The sequence below is a fragment of the Bidens hawaiensis genome, unplaced genomic scaffold, assembly GCF_021521415.1.
Source record: "Bidens hawaiensis isolate Kalapana, Puna unplaced genomic scaffold, B.hawaiensis_p1.1 tig00012646_1, whole genome shotgun sequence".
Classification (NCBI taxonomy): Eukaryota; Viridiplantae; Streptophyta; class Magnoliopsida; order Asterales; family Asteraceae; genus Bidens; species Bidens hawaiensis.
The window spans coordinates 221592-233748 of NW_027492046.1; the positions used below are offsets into that span (position 1 = coordinate 221592).

The 12157-nt window shown below is 33.3% G+C and overlaps 2 protein-coding genes across 2 annotated transcripts; both read left to right on the top strand.

Moving 5' to 3' along the window:
- The first annotated feature begins 3995 nt into the window (after positions 1–3995).
- On the top strand, positions 3996–4937 carry LOC143541737 (uncharacterized). The gene has a single exon (XM_077034479.1). The coding sequence runs from the start codon at positions 3996–3998 to the stop codon at positions 4935–4937; it is 942 nt and encodes a 313-aa protein (XP_076890594.1).
- Positions 4938–8579: 3642 nt separating this feature from the next.
- On the top strand, positions 8580–11431 carry LOC143541770 (vacuolar protein sorting-associated protein 2 homolog 1-like). Its single transcript, XM_077034503.1, has 5 exons — positions 8580–8622; positions 9564–9694; positions 9787–9891; positions 9989–10249; positions 11287–11431. The coding sequence occupies exons 1-5, from the start codon at positions 8586–8588 to the stop codon at positions 11422–11424; spliced, it is 672 nt and encodes a 223-aa protein (XP_076890618.1). The 5' UTR covers positions 8580–8585; the 3' UTR covers positions 11425–11431.
- Positions 11432–12157: the final 726 nt, after the last annotated feature.

The following is a 12157-nucleotide window of genomic DNA, read 5'->3' on the forward strand; positions in this document are numbered from 1 at the left end:
TTTGGGACGGGTTTGGGATTTCTAATATACCCGATTACCCGACCCGATTACCCGATAACATAAACCCATTTACCCGATTATGTACCCGATGTACCCGATATAGCTTATTATATTATATATACACTATATTCCAAATATATTATTTGTCGAAACTTGTTTATGTCAATTATTTGAGATATTTTACCTTTATGGTAACCATCTTTGTAATCGATTAGTTATATTTTGTCAAAACCCCGGTAGAAACCCGACGGGATTTGAGCCGGGTATACCCTACGAGTAGTTTGTCAAACCCGATAGGAAACCCGAAACCCGATGGGAAAACCCGAAACCCGACGGGTAATTACCCGATTAAAACCCGACGGGTTTGGGACGGAATTTTATAACCGGGTATGGGTTTGGGAATACCTGAACCCGACCCATTGCCAACCCTATAAAAGAGTTGCACTTGTAACTAGTAACTCATGTAGTTTTGATCGCCCAAGTTGTTAGTGAATCGGTTCCCACTAGTGACCGATTGCTTATCTCATTTGCTGCTTATTCGATTTGTCATCGATGGGCCAAATTTGCTATTGATCTCAGTTACCAATGTTGGCCGGTAGCAGCTTATTACTTAACTTTTCATCAATCATGCAAATCTGAAGCTACTTCCAATGGCTTTGCGGCTCTACCAATGAAGACCCCGCGTGGTTTTATTCCAAAACCCGCCAAAGAAACGATGCCCCCTGGACAACCCCCCCCCCCCCCCCGCTCCGCTGTTGCCGCCAATCACTAGGTGGCTTTGACGCTTCATCCCTATGAACCTCTGGGTTCGTTGGAGCTATTGATAATAACACTCTCGAACAAGCATTTACTTTACACTCCTAACTTATTATGTTTACTATTGTTTCACTTTGATCTTAAATAAATTGAGCATCCACTCTAGTCTCCCGTAGATAACGAATGGCCTTGTAGAATATCCTTGAGCATCCAATTTCTCTAACTGTGTTTGCACGTTTAACTCAAAACTAACTTGCATGTCTATATGCTATATTCGTGTATAGCCAAGAATTCATACCTTAATCAACCGTCTCTCAAGCATTTGTGAAAGTTCTAATACCAATTATTGATAATGTGTAATCTCGTGTCACACCAGAATCGGATTACCACAGTTTGAAGGAAGCTATTTCATTGGTGTGTAAATTTGTGACCGAAGTCTTCAAATCAATAACAAAAAAATGATTTAGTTGCATACAATGTTGACCACTAAACAGTAAAAGAAGATATTATTTTCTGTCCTTTTTTGCTAACCAGTACAAGTTTGTTCAATTCAAAATTTGGCAGCTCACCTTTTTACACAACATAACACTTTACCTCTTGTTTCTTTCAATATGATTTCAAGTACGGCTGTGAACAAACCGAACGAACACGAACAAGGCCTTGTTCATGTTCGTTCGTTAAGTAAATAATGTGTTCACGAACGGTTCACGTACACTTACCGACCGTGATTTTATGTTCGTGTTCGTTCATTAAGGAAATTAATGTGTTCACGAACGGTTCACGAACACAAATAAAATCGGCAGAGCCTAGAGATTAATACTGATGTATTCATCAATGTGAATAATGAAAGCCTGTAAACGAATCGAATGAACACGAACAAGGGCATGTTCGTGTTCATTTATTTAACTTTAAAAAAACACGGACACTTAATCGAACAAATATTTATGCTCATGTTCATTTATTTAATGGACATTTGTGTTTGTTTGTTTAAAATCTAAACTAACATAACTGAACAAAAATAAATGAACATGCATGAACAAACGTAAATGAACACAAATATAAACGAACTTAAATGAACACAAATTAACAAATATAAAACCTTTAAGCTTTAATTATTTTCTATTAATATTAATACATAAATGAACATTAATAAACAGACATAAACGAACGTTCATGAATGGAACATGTGTTCATGTTCGTTCGTTTATTAAATAAACGAGTATAAACGAACTTCCCGCCGAAAGGTTCACAGTAGTTCACCGAACGTTCGGTTCATTTAAATGCCTAATTTCAAGAGTTTAAATTTTAAAAGCACGTTTCCATTTGTAGTCTGTTGCTTAAAATGGAATGAAATATTACATTGTCGTTTTTCTTAAAAAGATAAGCAATATTACCATAGTTATTAGTTAGACATATTTTTACAAAATTGGATATTAACTTAAATGAAGTGTAAAGTGGTATGCATTTGACTTTAATAACATGTAATGTATGATGCCATAAAATAGCAATAAACGTTTTCAAAATCCAAATGATCAAAGGATTAAAGCTGCAAACTGCAAAGATAGTATCTCAAGTTTACTGATTAAAATGGTATGCAAATTAAGATTATTTTAAGTTTCGTGATTAAAATGGTATGATTATTAGAAGGTGAATTAAACAGCACATCAAATAAATATAGGTGGTGCCCAAACCTTATACTATTCTTAGTGGCGGCCCAATCATTTAGGTGGCCTAAAGCGGAATAAAAATTAGGGGCCCATTTGCATTGTCTTTGTGATTTACAATTTGGAAATTATTCTGTTGTCTCATTCATTAACAAAGTTTGGTCCGTTAGCTATACAACACAATGCAAACTGCTACAAAATATATGTAATTTGCTAATAAAGATTTTATCTTAAGTTTTATCCGTAACTTTGATACAGAATATCTTAGTATACAGTTATGTAACTAACAAAAAAATATCCCTTTACAATACAAACGCTAGAAAGAAATTACGCCGGATATAAACAGAAAAAAAATGAACTGAATGAATATGGCATGAGAGAAAATAATTAATTGGTAAGTATTCCTAGATTAGTATTGGGAGTTATATCCGTAGGAAGGAAGAGTAATTAAATTACGCAATTTTTTTACCTAAATATTAGCTCCAAATAGAAAAATAGAAAAGAAGAAGATGCAGACATCCGGAGATTCGAACTTGAGTACTCACGCTTCCAGGCAACAATTCTTACCAATACGCTTCAACAAAGCCATATGCCAACGATATTGAAATAAACATAATATGCGTTACATATAATGATATAAATTAGTTTTTATTTCTAAAACGAGGCCTCAAAAATTTCGGGGCCTAAAGCCCTAGCTTTACTTGCTTACACTGTTGGGCCGGCTTTGACTATTCTCTAAAAAGTTTATTTTATATTACTTACTAAAACGACGATTTTATAAGATTAAAAAACATATTTTTTTCTCAAAATATATATAAAATAAAAAACTTGTGCTTATCAAACAAGAAGAATGCTTTTATGTTTAGGTAGAAACTTGATCGAGGCGTCTTTAAGCATGTGCGATGTGTGCAGTCGTACAAGGCCACTAACCCAAAAAGGCCCATAATTTTTTTAAAATTATATATAACACGGGCCTATATTTTTACTCGCACAAGGCCTATGAGGGCGGACGCATTCTCAAAGAGGGCCTATATATAAACTTAAAAAGAAAAACTATGACTTTGTCAACTTATAAAACAGTTATATTATCTTGGTTATGCATAAATTGCTTCTAGAATGTTATTTATTTTAGAATTTAAACATTTTGAATCTTTTGATGATTGTAACAAAAGTAAAGTGATTATCAAATAATTAGAGAACAAGTGAGCCATACTAATCAAGCTAATTCCAGTGTAATGATGTATTAATTAAAAAACAAGTGACCCATTAGGCATTAACATGGCTAAAAGTTAAATATTTACTAGAGTAGAAACCAAGAGAATCAAATCTTTGTATAGTGACATCAATTTGTCAATTAACATTTTCGACTTTTGATAGTTGCTCAGAAATCACACACCCACGCTTCTTTTCCCAGTATATATCTCTCTCTTCTTTTATTAAAATCTGCATATCTTCTTCCCATATGTGTGTTGTTTCACGTGAACTAAGTTTCTGCTATTTATTGCAACGAATCCAAACAATAGTACAATACCATCACTTCAATTCATCAAACAAACGAATTAGTAGATAAATATGATGGAGAGATACCCGCCGCATCGGAGGAAAACCCCGTCCTTCTCGTCTTCCCTCTTGGACTCCATTCTCCGCTCCATTGACGAAGTCGACAATGGACCAGCACTATCACACGAAGATAATTCACACCAACAAGTTCATCATCATGAATGGAAGTGGAAAAACAAACCTTATATTTCACAAACGCATTTGATAAGCGAAGAAGAGCATGTTCCGAGGCTCCAATGGCTGGAGACTCGGGACAGGGACAAGAGTAACCAAAGGAGTTCTAGTAAGTTCAGTTCGGATTCTAGTAGTGGGACGGCGTCTTCTGGAAAAGAGACGCCGTCCACTAGCAGATCCTTACCGAACTGCCAGAACTCCTTCAAGATAATTCCAAAAACAGAAGAGACGACATTTCTCAATAATACTCAAAAGGCGAGTTCGACAAAACTGGAGGGAAAGTTTTTGAACTTGACAAAGCTAAGAGCTATGAAGATGTATCGCGATTTGAAAAGGGTGAAGCAGCCGATCTCACCAGGTAATCGGCTTTCTACATTCATCTACTCGCTCTTCGCTTCTTCGAAGAAAGCGAAAATAGAAGAGTCCATGCAGAGTTTCAAATCGTTGACTAAACCACGACCCAATCAACAGGACACGACGATGTCCTGCACTTCGTTTCCTACGTCTTGTATGAGCAAAAAACAGCATAGTGGTTGTGTAAAAAGGTCGGCTAGGTTTTATCCAGTAATCGATACTGTTTTTCTCGATCGAAAATCCATCGATGAACGTGATTCGAACTCCATGCCATTACCCAAGAAGAACTCAACTAAGGATTACAGAAACTTTATGGTTAATATTGAAGACAATGATGAAGATGAAGATGATCTGTTTGAATTGGAGATTATTGGTGGACAAGAATTGCCTGTGTTTGAAACCACAGATTTAAGAAAAATTAGGATCTAATTAGTCACTTTGTAGTTTGTTCATCCTTCTATTTCAAAACTAATTAATAATCATTGTTGTGTGATTGATTAACATAATAACATCTGTTTAGGTGTTAAGAGTTTGTTGCTAATTTCATCAAGAACATGATTCCCCTAATAAAAGGTAACGTGCTAAATGAATATGGAGGTAAGCTACTAATTTTAAAAATTATGTTCATTTTGTTTTGTTTTTGCTAGACTAGAATCCGAACATGTTACAAAATGAAAACCACATAATACGAACACGCAAACTTAGAAGCAAATTTGTTATTACAATCAATACACATGAGTTGTTTGTGCACTTAAGTTTAAACAAAAATACGTTATATTTGATTTAGCATTAGTTGATTTGATACAATTTTACTAGTTATGTTGGAAATCATAGTCCTATAGTTTTAGCAAAACATAGCTCATAAGTCGTGTGTTTCTTGTGTGTCTATATTTTACTAGTTATGTTGTAAACCATCTCAATTTTGTGAAAAGTGGTTTTGGTAGGCATCGGTGGGTGGGAAGGATATTAAGAAATGGAAAAAGTATCAAACTTTATTTAAAAGTAACTTTTGTGATTATATGGAACAAAATGTCCATTTTCTTTGGAATTAAGGACAAGGGTCGAATGAAGAATCTGGCACAAGTCAAAATAAAGCATGATGGCGCACATGCAAAACACTACTTTGGCACCTAATCGAAATTCTAAAGTAGATTTTACAAGTTTTGCACTCATTGTGTATCACTAATCAACCACTTCTTGCTTTTCTTTTTATCTTGTTTCTTTTTCCATTTTAAAATCATGTTTCTTTTACTTGTCAAATCGAATCCACCATCCTATAAAGTACAAAGTTACTTTTGTGTTTTATATGGCAAATCATACGCGCCTTTTGATTGAATTCATATTTTTATGGGTAGGTTTGTGTTGATTTACTATGTCTATATATTCATACGGTAAATATGAAGTAAAGTTGCTTTGTGTTGAAAATTGAAATAATTCATTTAGGCATCTAGTTTTAAATCAACACTAAACATTTAACATAGTGTCTTTGTAGTATTTTTCTTACTTGGTATGTTTGTTGTGTTAATGAGGTTTTTGAGGGGTTTGATATTTTACAATTGTTGACCTTTTTTCCCTGTCATTTTTTAAACGTTGACAAGTCTTTTGATAAAGTACTTTTAACAAAAAAATACATCATAAAATTAGGCATTTCCTTTCATGTAAGTATGGTGCTACTAGAATTGGAAAAAACGACTCTTTTTTAGATGTATTGTGTGTAATCATTGTATAAGTTGCGTAATTATTTACATTTGTTCATATTGGTGGCTTAGTATCTTTTGCACATTGTGTGTTAATCAACTTTACTAGAACTAGTTTGAATGAGATGATACCATGCCTAGAGAAAATAACAAAATAAATGAAAGTTGACCCTACAATATAAATTCATGCATGGTACCTGCCCAAAGCCCATTGTCCAGGATAATTAATACTTGTATTGTACCCTCATGTCACCACAAAAAAACCAGCTATGCATGTTTTAGCTCTATATTTTTAACTTGCAATTGCAAAAACATAATTATAACTATATTGATTTTTTAATCAACAACTAATAATTGCAATTTAATTATATGTTGGAAATGATTCTGAAATAATAGATCAAATGGCTTATAAAATGTCGTACAAAGTGACATATGTTACCTATGATGTATGCTATTAGTTCATGTAGAAAATTCTACCTTAAATGGTAATTTTTGGTGTATCTATTGATTTTGACACGTGACCTATAAGCGATATAAGCTGTTGGATAAAATGACACGAAATGTAATTGCAATAGCTAGTAGCTAGATAGGACTATTCATCATCTCTCCAAATGCAAGTCAAAATGAGAATTTACTTCAATTTAATTAGTAGGTAGTTCGTAAAAACTCGCCATTTGTGTTTCTTTATTTGTCTTGGTAAATAAAACTTTTATGTATATATATAGTTTTAAGTAGTAATAGAATAAACTTTTGTACCATTTGTGTTTCTTCATTTGTCCTGGTAAATAAACTTTTATTTATATATATAGTTTCAAGTATTAATAGAGTGGTGTAGTGGTAACCTTTTGATTCCTCTCTAGCTAAGGTCTTAAATTCGAATACCGTTTTCATTGTTTTTTTTTATCATAATCTCTTGAAAATCACATGCCTTTGTGTATTACAAGCTGTGATTAATCTTATTTAGTTGTTAATAAGTAATTGATGGAACTTATATACCTGTTAAACTAGAGGTGCACAAAATATCCGACTTCGGATTCGACTTGTGGATACGACCTGGTATTGGGTTTCTCCTCGGACCTGTATCGGGAACTGGAACCGACTCAGACCCGTCGCAAAAGGTTCCATATTTACGCTTTACCCGGTCAAGACCTGACCCAACCCTACCCAAAACCCAGTCACAACCCGGTCAAATACCTAGAACCGGTTCCTACCAAATCCGGTTTTGACTTTTGATGAGCATACCCGAAACCAGTTTCTACCAGGTTTTGTGATCCTATATGTTAAAGTGTTATTACATTATTATTAGGGTTGTTCACGAGCCGAGCCAAATCGAGCAAAGACTTGCTCGTTGCTTGGCTTGTTTACAACCGAACCGAACAGCTGGAAATTGAACCGAGTGAAAATCGAAACTAGCCAAAATTGAATCGAACATTTTTTGATCGAACATCGAATGATTTCGAACATTATTTATTTCTTTTCACTCTAAAAGTTTTAATAAGAAACAAGTTTGAATGCTATAAATAATATATATTGTATACAAATTAGTAGTTTTAGATAGGGATTTTTACATATTTTCCCTTCCTACCCCTTTGAAATTACATATTTTTCCAAAATACAAGTGTTTAATGCAAAATGTACAATGCTATTTAAGCATGGTTTGGGGAAATATGTAATTTCAAAGTTTAGGAAGGGGAAATATGTAAATGTCCCTTTTAGATAAACGTGTAATAGGTTGTAAATTTTTAGAAAAAAGAAGCTTGAAATGAGATATAATGAACATGTAAACAAACTTCTAGTATTATAAAAATGGAAAACACTATAGAATAGTAACCAAGTTTCAATTATAAAAACAATCGTCACAAACTTCTAGTATCATGAAAACAAACTTCTAGTGAGATATAAAGACGACCGAGCAATTTCTAAACGAATGACAAGCGGTTTGGACGACCCTAAATATTATACTTGTTTAAATGGTAATGGATTTGGTTAAAGAAAAATGGTCCATTCATTAATTAAGCGGCCCGGCCCAATAAAACCGTGTAGCCTGGTTTATCAAAAAGTCGTCATAATAATCCCATACAAGAAGATTTTGGTAAACAATTGTCAGCCGTAGATCTTAAAAGAAAACAGACTAGTATTCTTTCTTGCTTGCTTGTACGTGTTATTCGTCACGATAACGCGTACCACTTGCATACAGAATAATAATAATAATAATAATAATAATAATAATAATAATAATAATAATAATAATAATAATAATAATGATAATAATAATCATCGATCAAAAAGCTTCAAACTAATATCTACAATCATACAGGAGGATTTTGAGATCAGTAAGAGTGTTTGTTAATAATAATTGCTATGATTCAATAATATCACAATGAGTTTTATATTCGGCAAGAAGAAAACTCCCGCAGGTTCGTACTCTCAATCATCAATGCATATTATTATTATTATTGAATTGATCTGCTGTTGAAATTTTGCTAATCGTATACGGATTATCGCTTTATTTAACATGTTCGTAGCAGTTTTGTAGGGCTTTTTCTAGAAGAATTTTGGTTAATTGTTTGAATTTAAAAGCAAACATGTGTATTAGCTTAAGCATTAGAACCTGGAATTGTTTCCAATTAGACTCGAGATCGGATCGATCCACCCCAAGCCTGAAACATTATCACCTCCGGCTCAAACCTCGTGTATATGTAAGTTTGAACTTATAGGGACTTTTAAGTATTAGCGAGCTTGAGCCGAGCTTTGCTTTGCTTTGCTTTTTGAGCCTTGTATCATATGGGAAGATTGTTTAGGCTCGTCGAGCTTTAAAGAGCCTTGTGTTTTTTTTTTTTTGTAAAGTTTTAAAACTCTTTTGGAGTTTTATGTATTAGTTTCACACTACACAGCCGAACTCGAGCTTAACTTTGGCTCGTTTAAGATATTGCATACGAGCTCGATTCGAGCTTAGGCTCGTTCATGGTTTTCTTAAAATATATTAAAGTAATTTTACAGTGTGTATAATTTAATTGTTATTTAATAAGTAATAAACAATTCGAGCTTGAAAAACGAATCACGAGCCAAGCTCGAGCTTTAGAAAGCGTGCTCGTGACTCTTTGCACTCTTATTGAGTTATTTCCAATGGAAAAATTGAAGGTTGGCCCAGCTGCTTAGGATTTCAGGAATTAGGATCAAACTTGCAAATCATGAAATTTTCATCCTATTTACTTATTTAGACATGTATTGTTTATTTTTACTCTCAATGCTCATTAATCAACTTTTTGTTAACCAGTAGAAGCTTTTGGTCTGCACATATGCATTTAATGAATGTTAGTGTTTAGTTTCTGACTTGATATACGCTTGGCGTTTGCAGAACTCTTGCGGGAGAACAAGAGAATGATAGATAAATCCATTAGAGAAATAGAAAGAGAGAGACAAGGTTTGCAGACACAAGAAAAGAAATTAATCGTAGAAATCAAGAAAAGTGCCAAACAAGGTCAAATGGTAAGCTGATTTATTCCATTACTTGCACATAAATTTGCAATATTCACTTTTATTTTCAGTTTATTCATCTATATTCGCATCATATTTTCCAGGGAGCTGTTAAGGTGATGGCAAAGGACCTTATCAGAACACGACACCAGATTGAGAAATTTTACAAGCTTAAATCTCAACTGCAGGGTGTATCACTTCGAATTCAGGTACACTTTCGGTTATATAGAAAAGATATTTGAACAAACAAGTAGAAGACAGTTATTATGGTTGATATGTGACTCTGTTTGAACCGAATGTTGACAGACGCTGAAGTCAACGCAAGCAATGGGTGAAGCAATGAAAGGTGTGACAAAGGCTATGGGCCAGATGAACAAACAGATGAACCTGCTGTCGTTGCAGAAAATAATGCAAGAATTTGAGATGCAAAATGAGAAAATGGAAATGGTGAGTGAGGTGATGGGTGATGCCATTGATGATGCTTTGGAAGGAGATGAGGAAGAGGATGAAACTGAAGAGCTGGTGAGCCAGGTGTTAGATGAGATTGGCATTGACATCAATCAAGAGGTAGTTCTTAAACTTTTGATTTATTTAAATGGCAACGCGTACACTAAATAGAAATAGACATTACACGTTTTACTGATCTCACAAACCGGCTTTAACATATGGAATAATTCCTATGTGTAATATAGGAAGTAAATTTATTTACAAGTTTAAATATCTTTCTCAAAATAAAAAATAAAAAACAAACGAATTATACATTGTTTCCGGATGTTGACAGCTAAAGGAAATAAGCTTATTTACAAGTTTAAAAATCTTTTTCAAAAACATAGACGAATTTTACAGAGTTTCCGGATGTTGACAACCAAGTTTAACGACTGGCCTTCTTTTAACTGATTTTACTTGTAAAATTGTTGATCCTACATGTAGAGAAAAATGATTTTTAAAAAAATATTTAGTTACAACTTTGAATAGTTATTTTTAAGGTTTATATTAAAATTAATAAAATGAAGTTGAACTCTTTTTCCGATTTCGACAATCAACTTCAAATTCGGTGCATAAAGCTTCACTTACAATTAAGGGGGTGTTTGGGATTGCTTATTTTCACCAACTTATACTTTTTGAAAAGTAATAAGGTGTTTGGGATTGCTTTAATGAAAAGTTATAAGGAGGTAAAATAAGGAATCCCAAACACCCCCTAATTACCCAATTAAGCAATCTACGTTTTTTTATTTGATTGACAAAAAAAGGGTACTTAAATGAAATTTTAAATTTATGTACTTATTTTATATGATCTTTCTACTAAAAAATATATTTAAAGTATTTTAATGGTTCACCAGCATTTTAAATAAATCAGCAAACAATGTCACCCGTAGAATCTGCTAGCAGTTGAACAAGTTATTTTTTGTTACAATTTTATAATGTCTTAGTTCCTAAAATCGTTTACAAATTGGATTGGTTATTTTGCGTCTAAATGAAGTTAAGGTAGAATTTGAAAAACAAAAAAACGGCGAATTCGTACAGTGGGTGAATTCGTACAGTTTGCTGTTTAGAAGCTAAGTAAACAAATATGTTGGTCTTTATGGAACATTATGAAATTGCAGTTGATGAATGCACCTTCCGGGGCAGTAGCAGCCCCAGCTGGAAAGACCAAGGTGCCACAAGCTGAAGCAGCTGCCACTGATGATGGCGGAATCGACAGTGACTTACAGGCCAGATTGGATAATCTAAGAAGGATGTAATTAAAGTATATATCACATCTGCTATTTCAAGAAAAGCTTATAATTGTTGACATGATTTTCCACTTATACATTTTATGTTGAATATGTGACTTACATTATTAGTTATGAAGTTATGATTATGAAATGTTAAAAAAGAGGCTGCGTATCATGCACCTATGGCACAATTCGACGATGCGTGCGCTTTACGAGCTTGGAAATTTTTTTGATGTTCATTCCCTTGAGAGTTAGTTCTAAGCTTGTTGAACGAATCATATATATTTATGAACACAATGTGATAACTACATTGGGGTTTGACAAATTGATACAACGACCGATATTTAAGTCATATTAATTTTAAATGTTTTGTTAAAACATGATACTGATTTTCTTGGAGACTGAGCTATTCCGATACTGTTTTTATAAAATCACATTCAAAGATTTCTATAAAATCACATTCAAAGGTTATTAATTATTATAGTGTCCATAATGTAACATCATGTTACAGTTTTAAGGTCCATGAGTAACTAAATTTCCAGTTTATAGGTACAGTTCCAATTTTTTTTTGTAAAACATCTTTGCTATTTTTAATTAAAATCAAAACGATTGCAATAAAGTGATTGTGTTCATAAGTCACAACATTTAGTTTTTGCCTTTTTGGCATTAATATTAAAAAAAAATTAACTTTTTCACCAGAAGCAAAATCCTTTAGAAGGCAGTTTAAATCTTTGAGCATAAACCTCAAATAGATGGCCAG